This window comes from Camponotus vicinus, unplaced genomic scaffold (assembly GCF_025532165.1).
Source record: "Camponotus vicinus isolate PSW18456_S1 unplaced genomic scaffold, iyCamVici1.0 SCAF_2, whole genome shotgun sequence".
In the NCBI taxonomy this organism is placed as follows: domain Eukaryota; kingdom Metazoa; phylum Arthropoda; class Insecta; order Hymenoptera; family Formicidae; genus Camponotus; species Camponotus vicinus.
In genome coordinates this window covers 15,106,654-15,130,563 of record NW_028141956.1, presented here as the reverse complement: position 1 = coordinate 15,130,563, position 23,910 = coordinate 15,106,654, and the positions used below count along the sequence as shown (strand labels likewise).

Sequence of the window (23,910 nt, the reverse complement as noted above, 5' to 3'; positions counted from 1 at the left end):
GGTTCTAGATCGGAGACGCTAGCTCTAAAAATCCCGACGCGGCGATTTCTCCCACACGATGCCGCCAAAGGGTGTCAAACGAAGACTGACGGCGAGGACGAAGGGCGGACGCGATATAGTGCAAATACTTTGGCTCAATGCATTTTCGGGAGATACGGTTGCCGTCTGAATAGGAGACAAGTACGAACCGTGACGGGGGAGGGGAATGGGGAAATGGGGAGTCTCAGGATAGCGGGCGAAGTTGGGAATCGAGGCTCGATGCACTACGGGGACAGCATAGTCATCGGTCTTGCCGCGGTTTTCCAAGATCCTCGAGTTTATCTCCGAGAGTTTATCTTCGGAAACGCTCTCTTACTCTTTCGCGTGCGCGGCAGGGAAGTGATCTAAGTTTCATCCGGGGGCCGGTGAGACGTCAGAATTCACGGATACTTCACACGGGCTATCCGGGCTAAAGGTTATCTTTCAGTGGTGTCAAAAACGCCTGGTTCGCGCACCGTTACAGCCGATAACACCTTCCTCACGTATTTATATGACGATGTAGCTTGGCGTGCAACCCATTCCAGTACCTGAATAAATATCATTTACAAAACATGCAGCTACATCCATGGCTACATCATGCCGAAGAATCGCTTGCGTTAGCAGATCTGCGTTTAATCACGATGATATATAGAATAATAAACCATTTGAAATATCTTCGTGGTTATTGATATTTGATGAAATTATTTCGGAAAAAAATGTAAGCTTCGATCACGTATGATAAGTGAATATGGCGAAATTTATGGATCGAGTAAATAATGTCAGTTTATTTCTAAAATTCCATTATATAATTAATAAAAATATTATTGAAAATCTTATGAGCAAATCTAAAATCGGGAAAAATGACAAGATACTAAAATAATGTAAATAATAAAATATATATAATTTGACGTAGAAAATATTTTGTATTATTTGCGCGAATATTCACGAGATACGAAAGACTATATCTTTCCTGTATCTTTTCGAAGCGGATATTCGTGATATCTTGCATTATTTTTAAACAATGCATTTAACTTAGCATACGTGCTTTATTTAACCATAGCCAAAGGTACTTTCCTCCTTCCGAAAGTTACTCTAATTTATGACCCAAGTCAGCGCAGAATTGCAGCAATTCCGTTACCATCGAGTTCTCGACAGCGTCGTATCGACAGCGCAGGCATCGAAACGAAACTCGGAATGTCGAACGCAGCACGAGAGCTCCTTCGCGTAATACTTCCGGCTGACAGCGCGCAACCTGCCATTTTTTTCCCACGTTCCACACAAGCTCTTTGTTTTCTGTACTTGACGGTGTTTTTGCTCGCTTCGCACGAAAATGCCGTTGTCGATGTTCGGTGTCTCTCTCTCTCTCTCTCTCTCTCTCTCTATGTCTCTCTCTCTCTCTCTTTCTTTCTCATCGCTTCAGATTATTGATCGTTCGTTCGGAAGATTCCTGCCAACCAAGAGTCATTGCTGTTAAACTGCTAGACGAGCAGTCTCGCAGGAAGTAGAGGACGGGTAGAGTTATCCTCAGGAAGAAGATCGGCCAGTGGACCTATTGATTGTACTTCAAAACTCTCCTTGTGTCGCACACTGTCCTGCCTGCTGACTGTTGCACACCGCTACCGATTGGGAGATTTTTCGCCTCGAGCTCTTCGAGAGTCGTCATCGTTCGATCTTTCATTTTTTTTGAAGATCTCTCGTCTTTTCATCTCCAACAAGCTTTTCACGTGACTCTTCAACGCGATACCGACGTGTGTTCGATGTTGACAAGTATTCCGGGGCGTCGAGCTCATTCTAAATATTTTCCTTTCATGTGTATATGATTTTAGAGAAATATGGAGTGTATTCGTTGCGTTCCGCTAGAAAAATGCTGTTGAGAGAAATATAGATTGTCTCTCAAAAATAGATGTTATATTATCGTATATACGCATGCTTGTATGTATTGTATCAACGATTTCGACGTTTGTCGCAATTATTTTTGTGAAAATTACATAATCCAAAAAAAGAAGCAATATTGTCGAGAGCAATGCTTACGTTTACAAATCAAAAGGAAATAGCAATATGTAAAAATTAATATTAAAAAAAAATTAAGCTCTTGATAATTATAAAATGTCTGGAAAAAATATCGAATTTAAGCAAATTTTAATATATACGAGGAAACGTTTAATGTATGTACATTTTTTCATAAAGAACTATGATTGTTACAATCACTTAATATTTGAATATAACTGATTTATAGAGTGCAGAAGAGCACACTTTGTCACGCGTTATTTGATTCTGCATTTTTTCGCGGAAATTCTGCGGAAATTATATGGAAAATACAATATATATATATAATGCATCTTATATTATATTGTCTTTTGTAAAGCGCTTTGTAAAGCGTGCAAATTTTTAATCTAGAGCTATTTGGAGAGAAAGCTGCCTTTTTTCATTTGTAATTATGTCGCAAATAAATCTCATTAAGATGTATTGTTTATACTCCCAGATTAGAAAGTATTGATAATAAACACTATATAAAACATACTCGGAAAAAATGTGAAAGATTATTAAATATTTAAGTGAACAGAATGCAAATATATGAATCAAATGATAACAAATGATAACAATTGAGAGTGAATAAACTAAAATTTGTAAAAGATCATGTATGTGATTGTAATATACTTTAATGATTGCTAATAATAAGTATATTTGCTCACTGAAAGATCGAAATTTCTTGATCTCTAAACTACCTTTTTGGATCAAATCATATTTTTATTATTGTTTTTTTTAAAGAAATAACATGAAGCAACAAGAGAGACTTTTCTCTTCTGATATTCCTTATTCTACGTCATTGTTTCGTGCAGCTTCGAAACGTCAATTACTTGTTTTACACGTCATCTTTTCTCAATTTGGAACATCGAAATATATGATATAAGCAGCAGTTCCCCTGCTAATACCGAAATACCCTCCTAATACCAAAAAGTTTCACAGACTCCAATGTGCGGCAATAAAATCGATAGTTCCCGCACATTGTTATCGTCGATATAATAATTACGTTGAACGTTGTGCGTTTAATATGTCATCACGGTTCTGAAGAAAGCGGAAGAGAACGCAGGATGTGATTTATATTGTATAGATAACATATATGATATATATTTAATGGTTTTATGAGTAAGATTAATCGTATGTGCTAAGTAGTTATCGAGTGTCCGTTATCGGTAGTCTTGATGATTGTATAGCATACAGAGACAAGAAGATCGATCCGTCGTTATAATATTCCATAAATTCGTCGTTAAGCCACCATAAACGAATCGTGGTTTTGTGAAAGTTGCAAGATATTTAATATTACAGTTTAACATGCGAATTTGGTGCCAGTTCTTCACGTTTGTCTACTGGATATTCTATTATTACTGTATGCTGATAAATGATTTGATTAATGACAATTGTTAATTCGACGAATTTGAGATTGATTTTTCAATAACCAACAAAGAACTTATTGTTAGAGCTTTCTAAAGCCTAATATATATTTTAGGAAATAAATTTAAAAAAAAGTATAATGCTTCTGATAATCAAAATCTTTTTTATCAATTAAGAAAATAAGTTTTAGTCGTCTATTTGTAATTCACAAATTGTGTGCCTAATTGCCTGGATACTTTAATTATATTATATTCATGTAATATTTTAAATTGCTAAATTTTCATTTAGAGAAAATTGACCTCAATTTCGTCAAAACACACGTCGTTACAGATTCATCGGCGGGTTTTACATTCACGTAAAGCGTTTGCATAAAGTATTGTATCGATGACCGCTCGTTTATTTTTTCATCGCCTTTTTAATGGCATACAGCAAGCTTTGTAATTCGTTATTACTTAACGTTGTCACTAAATAATAAGGTTAATCAGTGTACGCGCGTGCGCGCGCGCGAGAACGTGTCGTGTTGATCGTTGTAAATCGTATCGTGATGCCGAGCCTGGATATTTACCTTGCCGACAGTTTATATGCAGGAACTTCCACGTAAGCTCCGGATACACAACGGTGCCTCGAATGCAAACTTCATGTGAAATGCTAACATGCGTTCGGGCGCATCGTGTCACCGTACATACGTACATACACACATATTATACGTACGCACGTTTGCCCCCTGCATTGTTCAAACTTGCGTCGGTTGCATTTTTCGAGTGCACATCGGGAGGATTTTTCCCTTGCACACGCTCGGAGTATGATTATTGTCGTTAACCCTCAAGTAGACTTGCACCTGTGTAATGCGAAGACGGACCACTTGTATTTTACGAATTAGCTTTTTCGATTTGTAACACTTTTGGTTATATTAATTCATTATTATATTGTAATATGTACACAGGGCAATATTTAATCTATTTTTAATCGAGCTTTTCCTCTTGTGTTACAAATTTTATTCATTTTATAAGATAATACATAAGAAAATATTTAAGTTCCACTCTGTTTCAATTTATAATTTAATAGTTTGTAACACTCTTTCAAAGTCTAATATTTAAATCTAAATTTTCAATTAATAACAAAGTAAATAAAGTTTTTTTTAACGCAATTGCCTAGTCTATGCTTAAGGGTAACGGTGATAAAACTATAATTATAATAGATAAATATTTGTGAAACTATCTTTTCGTTAATATACGTGAGGATCTTTAAAAGGATCACCAATTGCAGGTAGAGAAAATGTTAGACGACGTGTTGGAAGTTGCATTATAAATTATTTGATTGTTTATTGTATTAAAATAATATGCTGAAAGCTATTATAGCTATGCATGTTTGCGTGAATTAATCTTTATGTGATAATAGATAATAGATTATTCTAAATATTATATTATATACGTGTAGTTTTTATTTGAGATAGATTTGCATAAAAAAAGCAAATAGTTTTATAACCATTAAATTCACTTATGTATTTTTTGAAGTATGCAAAAAGAGAATTTATATATAATAATAAAAATATTTAGCAATTAATAATAAAGAATTCATAATAGATAAAATGAAAAAGTTTTGAAAATTAAAAATCATTTATTATCAGATCGCGTGAATAAATTTTATTATATGATTCAATTAAATCTGCTTGTGCATCGCTATTTTATGTGACTAATAAATGATTAGTAATAAATATTTAAAAACGAGATATTTTTTAATTCTTAATTAACGCAATAATTATTTCAAAATAAAATATCAATTTTCGAGTTAATAATAAGTTCAAAACATTGATATACAATTTGAATGTTTTTTAAATTGATTATTAAGATATATGTCAAATATAAACGATCGACTTTTTATAATGCACCCATCATACTCGGTCAAAGATTGATGCTGTTAGGTACGCGGTATAGCCTAATGTGATATTCATAATACAATTATATCCATAAAAAGCTTATATATATATATATATATATATATATATATATATATATATATAATATATCTTTCTCTTTCTCTCTCTTTTCCCATGCGTGTATTTCGCAACACGATACGAGAGTGCATGCGACACAAGACGTTTCACGGTGTACCTTAAGCAGGTGTATAATATTATACAAAAAATATATGAAGTAAGTATTGTAGTCGACCGAGAAGAAGTGCATTTGCATTACGAAAACTTAATAAAGTGATATGTTAAAGAGCGTTGTTTGTCTTTTCTTTCATAATCGATATCTTATTTTTAGTATGCACGCAAGTATTTTTATAACCAAAATGCATAAGCCGCGTTTATTATTAACTAGCTTAAAAAATTTCAAATATTTTACAAAGGAAAAAAATGGCAGCATAAAAGATTTAAAAAAACTGATATTGCTCATAGAAAATAATCTCCTCATTTTATTCTTCCACATTAATAAACAGAAAATAAAAAGAAAATAAAATTACTTAAAATTTTAATTACAAAAAATTTCAATTTGTTTTTCTTTTCAAAGCTTCTTTTCAAATTTCATTTTTAAAATGAAATAATTATGTTATTCAATTTCTTTATGTAATATGAAATTATTATTGCACTTTTTATATTTGAATTAAGGAAAATATAAGCGAAGAGAGAGATTATATAGTCCTTCTATATAAATATAAAATTAAATTTTAACTTTGAATCTTTTCTCTCTCTCTCTCTCTCTTTTTTATTAGATTAAATAATGTATCTTTTGTAGCTTTTGAAAAAATGTGTCTTTTCCAGTCTTAAAAAAAACAGCACATATATATACAGGGTGTCCTAGACCACCCGTACACCCCTTTTCTTTCAAAAACTAAGCATTTTAGAGAAAAATGTTTCAGACAAAGTTGTTTGGTTTTGAGGGGGCCATAAGATGGTACCATTGGTTTGACTTTGAAGAGTCATTTGAAGGTCACGTGAAGGTCACTTCAATTTTTTTAAATGGAATATCCTATATATTTTTGCACATTCTTGTAGCTCATCTCGAGAGCTTTCCAAAACACTATAATTAAATTAGTTTTCATTAAGTACTTTCCGAGTTATGAGGCTTGAAATAATTTCTTAATTTTACGTAAATCATAAAATATCTTGTAAAATATTCATTTTTCGATTATCTTACCTTAATACTTTTATGTACAAAATAATAAGAGGAATCAATTGGTGTAAAAGAAACACAGTTATTTTTAAGAAAAAAAATGTAATTTGCAATTAATAATTACATATTTTTTCTTCGAAACAACTATGTGTTTTCTTTACACCAATTGATTCCTCTCATTATTTTGTACATAAAAGTATTAAGGTAAGATAATCGAAAAATGAATATTTTACAAGATATTTTACGGTTTATGTAAAATTAAGAAATGATTTCAAGCTTCATAACTCGAAAAGTACTTAATGAAAACTAACTTAATTATAGTGTTTTGGAAAGCTCTCGAGATAAGCTACAAGAATATGCAAAAGCATATAGGGTGTCCCATTTAAAAAGTTGGAGGTGACCTTCATGTGACCTTCAGGTGACTCTTCAAGGTCAAACTAATGGCACCATCTTATGTCCCCCTCGAAACCATACAACTTTTGTCTGAAACATTTTTGGAAAAAACTTCTCCTTTTCGAGATATTCGCGTGTATTGATTAAAATGGTCTACCCTGTATATGTATGTATATATGTATAAAATAATATAATTATAAAGAAACATATTATACTATATATAAAAAACCATAGCATTTTGTTTATATTTTTACAATACAAGAATGCTCTAAAGGAAATTTATCTTTCCCTTCAATTTAATTTTCTGATTTAACTCCCGCATGCCGATATATTAGCATGATACTTTACGTATTTTAACCGCGACATATCGATATATTTTAAGACTTTATAATTAAACATAATTATTGACAAATAAACACGGTGCGTTACATCCGCGTGTTAAAATGTTAATAAAAACGAACAATTTTTATAGTCATATTTTATATTCTACGTGATCGATGTTTTAATGTGTGTATGTATATAAAAAATTGATGACAAAACTAATGATACGACAATAATTAACAATATGTAGTTTTCAAAAAATTGGCGAAATAAGCAGAAATATTTTTATTTTTATAAAAAGATTTAGTTTGTTATATAAATTAAGAATTTATAAATTATGGCATTACAAACTTTGTAATGAAAATATTAAATAATTGCAAAATTCCTTACGACATTAATGATATTTCAATTCTAAGGATTATAGTAGAAAAATAAATTGTGCATATGTGTGTCTATATACATATATATATACATATATGCATATACAATAGTATTTTATTGTATCTTACCTCGAATTTGAGTAGCTTTACCTCGAAATGGATGTAAAAAATCACTGGACAAAGCGTTAATTGTGCTGATTGAAGCCAAAAAACGGAGAGAATTCGAGTATGTCACATCTTGAACTACGCATTTAACCAATGCGATGAAATTTGTTACGTTCGCGCCCAGCATAAACACCGCCATCTCTTGGCACTTTAGTTACACTACCGCAAATACTCGGAGTCAATGATCTGTGATGGGGGCCGTCGCCATATTAGTAGTAAATAGTAAACTGTAGTCCATGCATCATAAATGAATGAATGTATATGTGTGGATGAATGATTTTTCAAGACTGTCAGAACCAGTCTCTATCGGAGAATACTCCTTAGAAATGTAATGTTTTCCTTCAATGGCGCGCGAGTGTCATTCAAGTTTGTTTACGAAATTTTCGTGATTGTGTATACCTGTGCAATGCGATTTGTTAAGGGCGGGAATGATTAATTGCCACTTATAAGCTATACGCTTTGTGTTGCAGCCCTCGGTAAATACATTGCTTGAAAAGCTGAATCTAACCTTAATCTAATCTAACCGGTTCATGCATCCACGGATTCTCCTGCTGTATGCAAATAGCAATGACAAGACCCTTTGTAAATATCGACTGATCGGTGGTGATCGCATGACAAATTGCAATCGGTGGCAGGGAATTGCAGATGGATAATGAGTGAGTCCGATGATACGGATGTCTTGCTCCTGATCCCGCCCGATATATTCCACGTCCCGTCTTCCGATTCGGACGCCAGCTCGAGTGATTCCGACAGGAGAGATTGCGGCAAGACCGGCGTCATTTCGGAGCTGGTAGGACACATGCAATCGTTGGAGTCCCGTATCTCTGCTATCGAGTCCAAAGATAACAGTCTCGACGTATCCGCGCTAAACAATTCGCTGGATTCTCAACCAGTCTATCCTTATCGACAGACCTTGCCCAGATTGTCCGTAAGTCAAAGCACCAGCCTGCAAAACACTCCTGTGAAACCTCACAAACCTTTGTCAGTCCCTTCTACTCCCAGTGGGTATTCGACGCAGAACTATATTAATCCGCTGAAAAATGAAATGAAATCAGGGTGCTACCTTTCGACAACTGCTATCTCTAATTTGACTACTACTAATACTCCCACTCGAGCCAAGCATGATACTCTAACATCGTATTCTGACTCCTTTGTGATACCTTCTACTTCCTCGGGTACTGAACTCTCGCATGCAACTGCTATGTCTGTGAAGAAGGAGTCCCATTTATCTCTTCGTCCAAATGATTGTTGTATGAGTAACTTGTATCATAAACCTCACAATTCTTTACATTCAGCAGTATCTGCGACAAGCTTACCTAATACAATAGGACAGAAGCATACTCGTACTAGAATAGTGCAAGAAATGGAACTGTCAGAAGTTGATGAGTTGCTTCAAGAAATGGAAGCCACTGAATTGGAATTATCGAAAAGAATAAATAGCTCTAACAGATATCAATATTATAGTGAGTTAGCTCATCCAATATTATCAACTCAAACTGTTGATGCTACAAATAGTCAAGAAAAGGAAACACAACATAAGCTTGGAGCACATCAAAAATTAAATTTTCAATCATACAGTAAGGAGCCTCAAATCTCTGATGCTTTATCAGCATTTTCCCAAAAGAAATCAAACAATGCATTCCCTGATAAATCATTGCCATATAGCGAATCATTCCAATTAAACGAATCTAATAAAATGATTTCTGAGTTTAAGACATGGGAACAAAATATTCAACAGCCTACTTCAAAAGCAAATGAGCATACTATAGAAAACAGTATAAAAAGTATAGACCGTTTATGTAATGTATCATCTACTATAATTGAAAATGCTAAATTAAAAGAATCAATGTCAAATCAAAATATTGTAATGAAAAGTGAAGCAAGTACAAACAATGCATATATTCAATCCAAAGATTCTACAGATCCTTTATTATATGTTAGCGAATCAACTAAATTTCCTGATATGATGCCATTGAAAGCTGCACAATATAGTAATACAGAACATTTATTGGATCCTTGCAAAACGCCGCAACATAATGGAAATGTACATGACGACAGAGAAAAATCTGTACTTGCCAGAAATACTGTACATGTTGCTACAAACACGGATCCTCATTTAAGGTATTTATATATATATATATATAGACATGAAATTTTTATTATATATTCTCTTTTGTTTAAACATATGGAAAATATAATATTACTGCTATTTAAAAAAAATTTGATTTAAGTTTTTGAAATAGCCGATTTTATTAATAATTTTACCTAACAAGTATTTTATTATAAAATTTACTTGTAGAAAATATCAGCGAGTCTTGTCACTTTCGGATTTCTGGGAAACTCATCCAGCTAGATCACAAGAAGAAACACTTAGAATCAAATTGGAAGAGGAAAAATTTCGTAGAGAGGTATAGTAAAAATGAATATATATATTTATAATTCCATAAATATATATATATATATATATATATATATATATATATATATATATTTATATGTATTTATATTAATAGATAATTTATATTAATAAGTATATTTTTTGTGTTTTTAGCATTGTGAGCACCTGATTCAAGAACTTCAAAAACGATTGCTAGAACAACAAGAAAAAGTTGCAGTAGCAGTTAGAATTGATAATGAAAAAAATGTTTTGATATCTCAATTTCATGCAGCTTGGTCTAAATTAAAGCAACAAGTCGCAATACTAGAAGTGGAACATAAAAACTCACAAACTAATCTGCAAAATATTACAGAGAAACATCAGACTGAAATCTCAGAACTTCAAACTCAAATCAAAGGACTTGAAGAAAAATTATCGAAAGCTTTAGACTTGGCCGCAGGATATAAAGAGAAAAGTGACATCACGATTAAAGAAAAAGTTGATTTACTAAAAACCCATGCAGATGAGTTAGAAAATTATAAATTATTAGTCCAAGAAGCAGAAAATAGATATGAACAAATAAAAATGGAATTTGACAAATTATTAGAAAAAAGTCAACAAAGTGAGGAGACATTAAGAACTGTTCAATCAGAATTAAATAAAGAACGTTTGAAAGGGAGTGAAGTACGAAGTGAGATGAGTGTCATTCATAAAGCGCTGGATACTTGTGAAGCCGAATTGACAGTGCTCAGACAAGAAAAGGAAAATTTGCAACTTAAATTAAAAGAAGAGATAAACAGAAATTCTATTTTAGAACAAAAGAATTCATCGTTGCTTGTATCTATTGACGACGCTAAGAAAGCGGAGGTAATACATCTGAAATGTTCAATTATTTGTAATTAAGTTTTCAAATTTACATTATTATTATATTATTTTATATATTTTAATTGTTTTTGTGACTTTATATTATTTTAATTGTTTTTATTTTTTTCAGAAATTAGCTAGGGACGAAACAAAATCTATTGTTGAACAAAAGGAAAAAATCAGGGCAGAATTACAGGAAGTTTATCAAAAACAGGTCGATGAAGTGGTGAAAGTAAAATTACAAGAATTTCAAATGCAACTTGATACTGCTGAATCAGAATTTTTAGAGGAATTGAAAACAAGACAGCAAGTTATAGCTGAATGCGCTGCTAGGAAGATAAAGGATGTTATTGATAAGTTCGTTGCATATACATTTTCTTATGTACAGTACTGCAGTAAAGAATATACAAATTAATTTTTCAAAATATATAGACATATTGGATTTTTTCAGACACCGTTTAGAAATAAACTTGTTGGAGGAAAAACATAAAGAAGAGAAACGATTGTGCGAACTACAATTAGCTCAAGCTTTTCAAAGATCGTCTATGTTAGAAACGCACTTAAACTCTCAGCGTGCAACAAAATCCCAACTTGCAGAACAACTGCACTCTGTTATGCAAAAACAATGGCAGCAAGCTCTACATATTATATCAGGTAAATCATGAAATTTTGAATTTGTATTATTTTATTACTTATTAATATTATTATGATCATAATATTAATGTTTGCTTGGTAGTGTTAGTATGTATAAATTGCAAATTACAATTTACAGGTGGTAATACGGATAATTTATCTCCGATTCAAAAAATTCATGCAAACAAACATTTTGACTCTAAGGAGCCTAGAAAGTATGAATCAGTGCCAAATTGTTATACTAAACTTTCTCAAGAACCGATAAGATATGCGACTGAGTCGTTAGAAACGCAAAATCCAATACAATTGCTTGAAGATCAAAACGAAAGCGTGATTACAATGAATTCTAATGACAATACACCTTTAACTAGTAGAAAGGAATCAAAGAATGATCTTCGAAAATATGTGAAAATGGTAATTAAAAGCAATAATTTTTTATTATTAATAATATCTAAAAGGTCGAATACAAATAAATTGTTTACAGATTGCAGAAATGCAACTAGCAAAGGAAGATAGGGATTCAAAATCTAGAAGCAGCATTTCAAGCCCGCCGTTAGAATGCAGAGAAGTACCGCGAAAGCATTATTTAAAAAAGGAATTAAGTATAATGAGTGAAGATAGCATCATGTGGCAACCAACTTCCGAGGTTTGTTTATATGTGCAGCTAAAATTTTACGTAGTACACACACATGTGTTTGTATTTATATATTTATGATAACTTTATTGCTAGACTTCGCATGACATTAGTGAACATATACCTCTCCCGCAAAAAATGATCACGAAATTAGATCAGCAGAAAAGCAAGCCGCCTTGGAAATGACGTGTAGCTTGTAATAATGACGATACCGAAGGTGTGGACGAACTCGACTAAATCTGTTAGATCAATTCGATGCAGTGTACTTAATTAGCAGTAATAAAGGAGATTTTATAAGCAAGAAATATATATATATATATATATATATATATATATATATATATACATAAATCAATATATCTCTATATTTTACTATGAAAAAAATTTAATAAAAAAGAATTTTTTACACATATTTCGATTTATTTAAATTCTTACACTTTTGTATCCTCTTGTCATTTTTTTATAACGAGTATATAATATTTTTTTCGTAGATTGAAAATGAGAGAATCAATGATAAAAATATTTCTCTTTTCTTCCAAATCGTATCATGACATTAAGTTTTATATTTCTGATAACATTAATCTAATTATCGATTTAACATTAATCTAATAATCTTTAAATTGTTAAATTTATACTTTGATACATGAGTTTTCTGGTAATAAAATATTTTCAGCGAGTAATGATATTCCTATATTGCCAAGCGTGTGTGGAGGAAAAGGATGTTTGATAAAATAAACATCCGAATGATAAAATAAGTATTCTTGATAAAATAGACTCAAGACCGACAAACTGATAACAGGAAAATTTATAGCGAGAATATAGCGAATTCGTTTTAAAATGATGACCAGTCTTATATTTAAACATAATTAAAAAACTTTATGTATACAAGATATGTACATGGAAATTACGATCTAGTAAACAAATTACATAATCCAATAATCTCAATATATCAATAAAATTATTTATCCAACTTAAAATAATTTATCCAACTCATCCTATTGATAAACTTCGTGGTATATTACTCACAGAAGCATGCCGAAACTCTTAAACTTAGAACTAGATGACCTGGATAATCAGATCTAAGGTCGTAAATCTCTTAAGTCACTTTTTTGTCAGAATGACGTAAACGATAAATTTCGAGCTAAAATTAGAGAACGATTCATTTTTACATCATTAATAAATTTTAAAAAATGCTAATATAAAAGATAATATTTTAGTTTTTTATATGTTAAATAATAATGAGAACTCGGATTTTGTTGCAACGGATAATTATAAAAAATATATCAAAATATAACAAAAAAAATACTTAATAAATAAATTAGATAATAATTAAATTATACTTTTTATTATAAAGCTTCGAAAAAATAGATAAAAGTGTATATAATTTTTACATGTAACAATGTATAGACTTCAATAAAAAATTTTAGAACTTTCTTTCTATCTTAAATAATTATATAAACATCTTTATTTAAATAATTATTTTTTTTCTGAAAAATTAAAGCGACACAAATGTAGAATTTTATATATAGAATTTAAATGTAGGATTCATATATAGTATTTAATAGATTTATTAAATCTATATATTGCATTTTATATTATATAAATTAAATAAATTTAATAAATTTATATGTAGCATAAATTAAATTATAATAATTAAATGTAGGATATATATAACTTATCAAATATATATGTATAATTATTTATATAATTTTTATTAAACAAGAATATATAACATAATCCATAAATTAATAATTATTAAAATTCTTATAAATTCTATATAAAAAAATTAGTTTTTATAGCAAATGAGCTAATCAAGATTCGTCATAGATGCATCAAATAACATTTTATATCGATATCATTATGTTCAACACGTTTGCTTCGCACAAGTTGTTGCATGCTGATATTATTCGAAGAGATATATTGTTACTGAATCACCGTTAAGATCGTCTATAGTGACAATCGATCGATGTTACGTACGTGCAATATATATATATATATATATATATAATAACAGAATGCGGCGCTGCATGTTTGAAACTTATTATGTTAAACTACAGTGCCGCTCGCGCATCGATTATATTACTATCTCTTCATCCCAATAGCTTTGACGATCATAATTATAATTACATAATTATATATTCGTTTAATGATTTGCCATTTGTCTAATGCATTTTAGTTATTAAATGCCTATATGTAATGTTGTTTAGTGATTAATGAAGATATTAATATTTTTTAATATTATAATATTAGATTATTAATTGAATAAATATTACTATTCTTCAACATACATACACAGATATGTAAAGGAAAATAAATATTTTTTCGAAAAATATTATATATCGATATAATTACATCGACATGCATTGTCTTTAGATCAAGGATCAAAATTAAATCTATTTATATAATTTGGATGAAGTTTGTTGAATTGTTACGAACATATCGATGATCGTAAATCAGCTCTGTTTATGTAAAATTGTCTTTATTTTTATGACTGCATTACAACCGTAAAATCACTTCGTCGACCATCATTTAGCACGTTTTATGAGAAACGACACGCTCGTAGATTCTACAATAGGAATTTTAGAATCGTCCCATAATGAAAGGGTCGCAAAATATTCTTGTGCATCGTATTTTTTTGCTGATTTCGAACTGGAAAGTGTTAATAAGGAAACGAAATGAGCGAATCGCACGCAGCGCGAGCACGTTTCTTCAGCTATAAATGACGATCACACGCCTACGAGTCCTGGCGCCAGTTATGAGAATTCTATGCGTGGAACAAGTTGCCGATTGAAAACGAAAGAGCAGCAAGAATGCAAAGGGAGGAACGTGATAGTGGCCACCCCCTCTTCGTTCGTGTAGTAATAGTCATGAGTCGCATCCATTCTTCGTGCGCTATGTACGTGGCCTTTAGTCGCCTCGACAGTCGAGAAGAAACCGTGTTGCGCGCAATCTCAGCTAGCTAGTTCGTGCGTGATCTCGTGAACGGAATCTGAATGCATGGCAAAGATGCATCCTGGTACGAGACGACGTTTGAGATTCTGTTGGATAACAATAGCGCTGCTCGTCGGTCTTCTTGTCAATGCCTCCGGCGGTGTTTGGAAGAGACGAGAGGATAAGACCAAGTGTCCAAAAGTGAAGGGCATACGCAACTTTGATATATCCGAGGTACGAGATTACTCGTCACCTACGCGGCGCGAGATCACTATAGTCCCGAGATAAAGTTTCACACATTTCCTTTTGATATGTACAATTGTCTTTCACAATGCTCTTCCGACTATGAAAGATTATTAAAAAGGAACTTCTATACTTATTTTATATATGTATATATTTCTCTTTTTTATATTCTTTTGCATTATATATATGTATATATTATTGTGCGATATTCTCATATATATATAGATAGGTCAATAAATTGAACTTGCACATATATTTCCGAAAACTGCACAGAAAAAAAAATAAGTGTCAAATCAAAAGTTATATACTTAAATTAACGCGTTCATTGTTTCGTATATACGCAACAATTTATAATCTTCTTAGAAGAATGTTAATAATAATTTTAAATTTCAACAATATTATAGTCTTATTTTAATATTGTAATTGTCATCTCAAGAATATATAATTATTTAATTCTACTTTAAGAAAATTATAATCTTTGATTTAAAAATGTTATTTTCTATCTAACATTGTTTTTTCCATTCAAGAAAATTAAATCTTAAATCATAAAAATATATTTTTCTTGATTGAAATATAAAATGGTTTCATTCAAGTAAGCAATTATTCAAGCAATTATATTTTTCTTTAATTAACGCAATATAATCTCACATTTCAAGATTTCCATATTAAAACTAAATATATTTTCAGAACAAGAATGTCCTTTTTTTTGTGTGTGCATTTTTACAGTTACGAATTATGCAAATCATTTTTGCGTACCAATGTTTTACTGTTGTAATTATAGATTCGCTTATTTTTCCTCACTATGCTTTTTTATTTCTACTAAAAAATATTAATTAAAATATGTGAAAATAGAAGATAGAAAGTGATCTGGAAATAGACGAGATAGAAAGTTATTCTAAAAGCAAATATTTTTAATTTATATAGTTTGACGAAGAATTAACTTGCCGAAAAAAATATAAAAAATTGATTCTATATTTGTGGAGAAAAATTTGTTACTATAAAATTAGTTCTTAATAATTAAAATGTCTTGATATAATTACAATTACTTTTATATAAATCGAAATTAATTTCTGCGTGTTATTTGTAACATTCGACATTGTCCAATAATTTACAACGCTTTTCGCTGATCGTAATTTAAATTCATAACTTTGTCGCATAATTTGACTGTTATTTACGCGGATACATTGTTTGATGTGCTTCATTCAATACATGATATATTACTATGAAACAGTATGAAGTGCACGCATTGATACATTATCCACTGCTGATGTGGCTTTGAAAATGGATATAATCAATGAACATTTATATCGTTGTCGAATATGTCGGTCGAATATTAATTGTACAGAGTGCAATCCATGACTATATTTATTAGGCGCAATATGTCGGGTTTGTGTAATAGTAATGGAGATTATTGTTTGTCACATAATTAACAATAGCCGGTGTGGGATGAGATAGAAAATAATAATCCCTATGACGTTGACATTCCTATCGATAAACCGCAATTCTACGCATGATATTGCATACATGTTATTAACTTTTCGATCAATTTTGAATTAGATATATGGGATTAATAATTACAATTGAACATTTTAATAATTGTACATATATGAAACTAACATATCTTTCTGTGAAAATTCATAAATTATTAGGAATCTTAGTTTCATGTTTAATAGTTTTTGACAATAGAGAGAATTAATTTTGGCCATTAAAAAAATTGCCTCAGTAGAACAAAGACATCAAGCTCACGCAGCTTTGCCTTCTGCGAAATTTTCTTTATTATTTTTCGTCAGATTTTATGTCAGTTTCATACACAAATGTAAATATCAGATATAAAAGATACAGTATGATTATTTCAATTAATAAATAAATTCAATAAATAAATTGATAAGTAATCTTAATAATAAAAACTATATATACAAAATATGATTTAGATTTTTTGTTTGTGATTAGTTTGTCATATTATGCAAATTTTGCATATTTTATCTTTAGCTTAAATATTCATTTTTTAATTAGAAAATTACAACTAATCAAATTATAAAAAATGTTTACGGCAACCCTTTAATAATGAAAAATTGTTTTAATGTAAACCGATAAATTTTTGTAAATTTAAATATATTATTTGAAAATTGAGAGTGAAGCGTATATATCTAATGTATATCTAATGTTTAATATAAAGTGTTTATAATTAATTATCTAATAAATTTCATATAAAACAAACACATATAATATATAAATATTTATAATTTTATTTGATGTATATCATTCAAATATATAGTAGTTACAATTTACTGGCCTTGCATTTGCACAGATTCTCTTTTCAGGGTAATGTTTAGCAGATTTATTTTTAGATTGGAAGACTATTTCGGGACATGTGCTACGTATATATGATATTCTACATACAACCAACTTCCGTTGAGTTTCTTTTTTTTTCAAAAAATAATGATAAATACACTTCAAGATGAAATAAAATATGTGTGTGTCAATTTTTAATCTTTATATTTCATTCTCATTTTAATCCTTGCGTTTGTTTTTCAAAATTACAGAGTAAACGGAAAGTATAAAAACAATTTACACATTTTATTTAAAGACAGAATTTTAATTTCTTTTACTAGACATATATACAGTGCGTTTTTAAATTTTTGAATAATAATCTAAAACTCTTATTCGATGAATAAATTTAAGTAATTTATTTGTATATGTTTTCATATATAAGATAAAATATTTTTTTTTTGAAAGTATTAAGTATAAGAATTTTTTATTTCTTCTAGCAGAATAATAATGAGTAATATATATTTTAGAAAGAGTACATAGTTAATTATATAATTGACTTTTAATTATTAATTATATATAATTTTTTTATACAATGCATGTAAAAGAAGTTACATTATACAATAATTTGAGAAATAAGAAGAAATATATTTTTAAGAATAAGAACAAAGCGATAATCATTTAAGAAATTTCTTGAAGTAGTTAATGCTATTTACTATTGGGTGCGATCGCTTGACCTGTATAACACACGCATTCATTATCATATGTTTAACGCGAAGAAAATCAACGTGTGTGAATGAATCCATTTCCAGGTGTGACTTCGCGCCTACATACACTCGCACATAACAGACACTTTGCACTTCTTACAGTTTCTCGGATTGTGGTACATAGTACAGTACTACGCAAGCTCAGAAGAAGCTCTTGCGTACAGATGCATGAGAGCCGAGCTCTCGATTTCGCCCGAAAATGCCGAAGTTACTATGAATTTCACTTACAGCTTTACCGATGATCCCATTAATGAGCTACTCGTTGGTAACATCACGTGGAAAATTCCTTCACCGGACTTACCTGCTCATTGGATACACGCTGAGTTTCCGTGTAAATAGCTCTATTTGTCTTTAATTAATCTAATTTTTTTTACTTTTCGGCGCATTGTTTTATTATCGGAGAAATATTTCAATTTTTTTAACTTTTTTTAAATAAAATTAATGTTTTTCCAATTAACTTTTTAATTATTTTATAATAACATTAAATATAAATGTTTTTTTTGTTCAAAACCAGCTGAAAAATGTTTTCTTATAGAATTGTTACAATTCGATTACATCGTTAAGATACATATTGAATTTTTTTTAAAATAGTGCCAAGAAAGAGAAAGCTCATACATTACAATAATTTAATATAAAAATTTAATATATTTTAGATGAAGGGGTATACAATACGTATGTGTTAGATTCAGATTATAAATCCTGGGCCTTACTAATGCATTGTGCTGAAAAGAGCAAAAGTCCACGATATTTATCTAGCTTTATTATGAGTCGCGAATCGAGCCTTGGGGCAAACGTCATTTCTTATCTACGAGAGAAACTGCCTAGGTACATTTATCTTGTTTTATAATATTATTGCGATTAGAGATTTCTTCAGAACTTTGTCAGTTGAAAAATCTTTCAATGTGTGTGTGTGTGTGAATATCGAAAATAAAATATATTTCAAAATGTTATGCTAGTTAATACAAGACCTCTCTCATAGTCTACATATATTTTGAATCATTGATTTTAAATATCGTATATTTCCGAGATGTTTTATCAATAATATTCTCTTTCTCTGTTAAAAGAAAATAATTTATTATTTTCATCAAAAAATTAATTAAATTTTTTCACCAAAAATAATCTTTCCCATAATAAAATGAATTATTTAAATTAAATTGCAGCATATTTCCCATTATTTTATAAGATTATCAAAAATACATTTTTATCTTTTTTAAAATGTAGATATGACATCGATTTGGAATATATGTTTCCTATGGATCAAACACAATGCAATAAAACCGACAGTTCGGAAGATGTGCTTATACCAGCGTCGATTACATCAACCAAGAGAGACTACGCCAGCAGAAGACATCCGTTAAGGCGAAAACATAGACGTCAATTGCAAAAAAATATAGACAATGTAAAAAATTAATACAAAGAACATAAATGTAAATTGTCTTCAAATTAAACACCTTCATTACTTTGGGCTAATTTTATTAATTCAATTAACAACGTGTGTTATAATACTCTTCGTCTCTTCCTCTTATTTATAATTACATAATTGTAATGAACTTGTTATTGTTTTCTTTAGACCCGTCGTCTCTCTCAACATCTTAGCACAACTCACCCAAATTAACCGACACACACGTGCAACAGCACGTACACGTAATCACGATCACCATTATCATCATCAACATCATCGTCATCATTATCATTAGCATAACAGTCGTCAGATTATCACTCAACGCACCTAGTACTTAATTACTGGATATGGCAGCTACAACTTATAAGAAATATTACAAAATCACTTGTGACTCATTCTCCTCGCGCTTTCACAACGTTTTATGCATACGTATGCTATCACACCGAGGCGGACAATCCTTTTTTTCTTTTTTTTCTCGTGAGTGTCCCATTACTCACTTACAAATTCATATCTGGCTCCGTTAAAATCGGTTCTGTCCGGTATTAGCGTCGTCGGTCCTCGCGAGCGCGATATTCTGACTTCCCCGTCGTTTGCGTTTCTGAAATATATAATAATCGAGTGTGCGCTTTTGCTACACGGCCAACTCGTGTATAGTCTTGCCGTGATCGCTCAGCGTGCAGAATAGGAAGAACGCACCCCGGGGGAGTAAGACGCGCGCCTAAGTTCGCTTGTGTACGTATGTTTCGAGATCATTGCGACGATAAGGAATGCGAGGAAGGCTGATCGACGAAAGCCCGAACAGATCCACAATGAGCGCCGAAGTTGTCAATCAATAAATTATCACATCGCGCCTGCATGTATACACACATTCACTCCTTCGTTCTACGGGCATATGCATATGCAAATCACCTATTAGTTTCCTAATAATTCTTTTAGTATTAATTAGTCATACATTTAATTTTTTTTTCTTTAATCACTTGTAAATTAATTATCTAGTCGTTAAATCTGTATCTTGTAAATCTGCATTCGCGCGCATGCGACTGCTTGCGTACACGCTCGTACGTTTTTTACGTGCGTGCGTGTATGAGTGTAATTGTGAACGAGTAGATGTGCGTGTATGTGCGCGTGGCGTATAATAAACTTGTACGTATGTATGTAGACGCGTGTGCATGTGTGTATGTGTGTCCTTCTGCGCGAAACTGTCTCCTCATTATTATTTCATATAGCTGGTAAACTACCTATTTATTTGAAATTTACGTTTTATAAATATCCTATAATAAACCGCGATTTTTTTTGTTTTGTTACTTCGTCATTCGATCTCATGCGCTTTTGTACGAGGGTGTAAGTAATGCGAACAGAGTGGCATTGTAGTTTTGACATATGTGCCCATGTGTATATACGTATGTATGTATATGGCGCATGTGTGTGTGTATGTGTATCATGTATCAACTTAATAATCGCATACAAGTTCTTTCGAGTGAGAGCGTAGAATTCTCGCTGCCGGATCGATATCCGCCGTCCGTGCATTCGTCCGAGATATGCGGTTCGGTTCCGGGTTTCTCCTGTACAGAGTATAAGAGCGTCGCAATCTCGACGGTGAATATTTGAGCTGATAATGTTTCATGAATAATAACGACGAATGGCAATGGCATGGGCGAGTGCACGGCCAAGCGAGGAAGCGAGCGAGCCCGTCCCGCTCCAACGGCGGTCCCGATTATCGAAAGTATATGGAAAAAAGCTCGGTGGGTTAGGAATAAAGAGGCAGAAAAATGAAAGAAGACGGTAAGAGAGAAAGATAGAAAAGACGGCACTGAACGTAAAAAGCGCTCGTAGCATACGCATAGATTTGTCGCAATAGGATTCTTTGCGACAAGAGATGAACACTCGTTAGATATTAGTAGAAGTACTAAGACGAAACCGGCGAAGTTCTCTACTGCTTAAAGTTACAATTAAATGACGGACGGCCGGCAGCACACCAGAGTTCATGTTCTTCTTTTTTCTCCCTCTTTTCGATTGAACGGTATCAGACGGGTTTCGATTATTACGATAGGACCCTCGTCTTTCGCTATATGTGTATATATATATTAACGGGCACTGCCGTGCCGCACGATCTCTAGCTTTTTTTCGTTTAAATAGTTATAATAAAGTACGATAGGAGGCAATTACAGTTTATGGAAAATCGACTGATAGATTTCGCAGGGTAGGTAAGATACGAAAGTGCAGCCATTCGCTTGACATCCGCGTGAAACATGAACGGCCATGTTTTTTCATTTGGTTTTCCGTAAACGAGATATATTCTTTGGTGCTTGTTGTCGCATGTTACCGTCGCATGTACCATGTCTCCACACACGCGTCGTGACGACTGCTTTTAGGATAGGTGTAAATCGTGAGAAATTCATGTGAAAGGTTCGCTGAAACTGTGCCAGGGATGCAATAGACTGTATAGAATAGAGAGAAAGACATGCATTCGTATAGTAGCCTCGTTCAAGAGGAGTTTCAGCTGATTGGTTTTCTGTTTATCTCTTTATTTTCGAAGTTTCGAAAAAGAGAAGGAAGAGGAACAAAAGGAGAAGAAGTGCAGGAGAAGTTGGTGGTCCGCGAGAAGGCGTCCGTTTTTAGACGCACTGTGACGTGATTATCATCACTGATTTCGCCGTGCTTGATAATGGCGCGTTCCAAATTTCTGGAAGGTCCAACGTCTCGATAGTGGACGCGGCGATGACGCTCATCGACGTCAGGACGACTTCGACACGTCGCTAATTTCCCCTCGTGTCCCGCGACTGGTAACAACTACGCAGCGAGATGGAAAGAACTTCATGAACACACGGCCATCATATAGTACACGCACTCCGGTCGATCGTTTCACCGTCGAGTCGATCGACGTCGAGTACGTTTTTCTGGTATATATCCGATTGGTCCGACATAACTGCTCGCGGCGCGTTCCTGTCGGATGCCGGCAGCTGTCGGCGTCGCCGTCAGATCTTTGCGACGAGAGGCTGGATCGCGAGCCGATGGCCGTTATGGTGCCGGCGATCACTGCTTCATCCTCGACGAGCCGTTGCAGTCCATGGTGGTGATCTGACGAATCGGCGAAGACCGCTGTCAGTAGACCCAAGAAACGGGCACCCATTGAGGTGTCGTGTGCACGCGCTCGATCGCGGCTTCCAGCTGGGCGATCGTTTCGTCGAGATCGTTGTTCACGATGGTCAGGTCGAAGAAGTGTCCGTATGCCTGCTTCAGCATGTCCGACTCCTTCGCTAATCGTTCCAGACTGCCGTCGAACTGAAAACACAAGTGAGTGTTAGAAAAATCATATAATAATATATTCAGTTAAAAAATTAATTAAAATTTTCAAAAACAAAAAATTTTTTTCGATAAAATTTTCTACAAAAACGTTATTCGTCTTTTTACATGAGAATTCTGCATATCATTATTTATGTTGGAGATTAATTAATATGCGCTTAAGTCATACGAATACTATAAATATATAAATATAAATATATAAATATTATTTTTTATAAAAACGATATATAAATCATTTTAAAAAAGTATTTAGTTATATACATTATGCAGCTTACGAGAGATATAAATATGTGTATCAATTTATATTATATTTATATTATAGTATCATCTAAGCCCTATATTTTTTAGTGATTTTCTCAAGCATATAACAGATTATAATGATGGTCGATTAATCATTCAGAATAAATGGATATTACCAATAATTATTTGTCCGCGGCTAATCTATAATTCATTTGAAGATCGTTTAACAGTTAGTTTAATCTCTTAATCGCCGTGCAAGCAATACTGGCTCGTGTTATAGCTATGAATCAAGAATCGAAATACGTTTAGCAAATAGTAAAATATTCACAGATTGTCTATTAGTATTTTCTATAGAAACGTTGAAACAATGTAATCTTTCGTTCAACATTAATCTTGTTTTATATAACAAACTTTCAGGCTAATAAATCTATATTTTTTTAAATTAGAAAACTACGAAAAGATAAA

At 31.9% G+C, this 23,910-nt stretch overlaps 3 protein-coding genes and 1 long non-coding RNA gene across 13 annotated transcripts in view; 2 read left to right on the top strand and 2 right to left on the bottom strand.

Moving 5' to 3' along the window:
- Nucleotides 1-2,712: 2,712 nt before the first annotated feature.
- Nucleotides 2,713-7,862, bottom strand: LOC145967539 (uncharacterized). Of its 2 annotated transcripts, none has more exons than XR_014437450.1 (3): nt 7,748-7,862; nt 3,239-4,249; nt 2,713-3,084 (listed from the first exon to the last, which is right to left on the bottom strand). It is a non-coding gene; the product is annotated as an uncharacterized LOC145967539 (long non-coding RNA). The 2 variants fall into 2 exon arrangements; XR_014437451.1 differs by having other exon boundaries at nt 2,713-3,875; nt 3,977-4,249.
- A 124-nt stretch (nt 7,863-7,986) lies between these two features.
- Cnb (centriole duplication and spindle assembly protein centrobin) lies at nt 7,987-12,703 on the top strand. Of its 6 annotated transcripts, none has more exons than XM_083090943.1 (9): nt 7,987-8,111; nt 9,079-9,904; nt 10,083-10,191; nt 10,335-11,027; nt 11,155-11,381; nt 11,476-11,678; nt 11,797-12,071; nt 12,142-12,303; nt 12,388-12,703. In XM_083090943.1, exons 2-9 carry the CDS (start codon nt 9,147-9,149, stop codon nt 12,475-12,477), a joined length of 2,517 nt encoding a protein of 838 aa, XP_082947069.1. In that variant the 5' UTR covers nt 7,987-8,111; nt 9,079-9,146; the 3' UTR covers nt 12,478-12,703. The 6 variants fall into 6 exon arrangements, with proteins under 6 accessions (XP_082947069.1, XP_082947065.1, XP_082947068.1 ...); XM_083090939.1 differs by having other exon boundaries at nt 8,254-9,904; XM_083090942.1 differs by having other exon boundaries at nt 8,005-8,111; nt 9,082-9,904.
- Nucleotides 12,704-15,180: 2,477 nt separating this feature from the next.
- On the top strand, nt 15,181-19,970 carry Karl (lipocalin/cytosolic fatty acid-binding protein Karl). Its single transcript, XM_083092116.1, has 4 exons — nt 15,181-15,456; nt 18,603-18,831; nt 19,154-19,325; nt 19,722-19,970. Exons 1-4 carry the CDS (start codon nt 15,289-15,291, stop codon nt 19,909-19,911), a joined length of 759 nt encoding a protein of 252 aa, XP_082948242.1. The 5' UTR covers nt 15,181-15,288; the 3' UTR covers nt 19,912-19,970.
- Cask (peripheral plasma membrane protein CASK) overlaps nt 19,957-23,910 on the bottom strand; it is a 192,181-nt gene continuing 188,227 nt past the window's right edge. For all 4 annotated transcript variants that reach the window (XM_083092112.1, XM_083092113.1, XM_083092114.1 and 1 more), the window contains one exon: nt 19,957-23,184. In XM_083092112.1, the coding sequence (XP_082948238.1) occupies nt 23,005-23,184 (180 nt within the window). In that variant the 3' untranslated portion in view covers nt 19,957-23,004. The remainder of the gene's footprint in view (nt 23,185-23,910) is intronic.

Bases quoted from the DNA above. Each gene is read 5' to 3' on its own strand.
- Cnb (XM_083090939.1), top strand. From the start codon at position 8,436: ATGAGTGAGTCCGATGATACGGATGTCTTGCTCCTGATCCCGCCCGAT. The intron at 11,028-11,154 runs GTAATACATCTG...TATTTTTTTCAG, and splicing joins ACGACGCTAAGAAAGCGGAG to AAATTAGCTAGGGACGAAAC. The intron at 12,072-12,141 runs GTAATTAAAAGC...AATTGTTTACAG, and splicing joins TTCGAAAATATGTGAAAATG to ATTGCAGAAATGCAACTAGC.
- Karl (XM_083092116.1), top strand. From the start codon at position 15,289: ATGGCAAAGATGCATCCTGGTACGAGACGACGTTTGAGATTCTGTTGG. The intron at 15,457-18,602 runs GTACGAGATTAC...CACTTCTTACAG, and splicing joins GCAACTTTGATATATCCGAG to TTTCTCGGATTGTGGTACAT. The intron at 18,832-19,153 runs GTAAATAGCTCT...AATATATTTTAG, and splicing joins GATACACGCTGAGTTTCCGT to ATGAAGGGGTATACAATACG.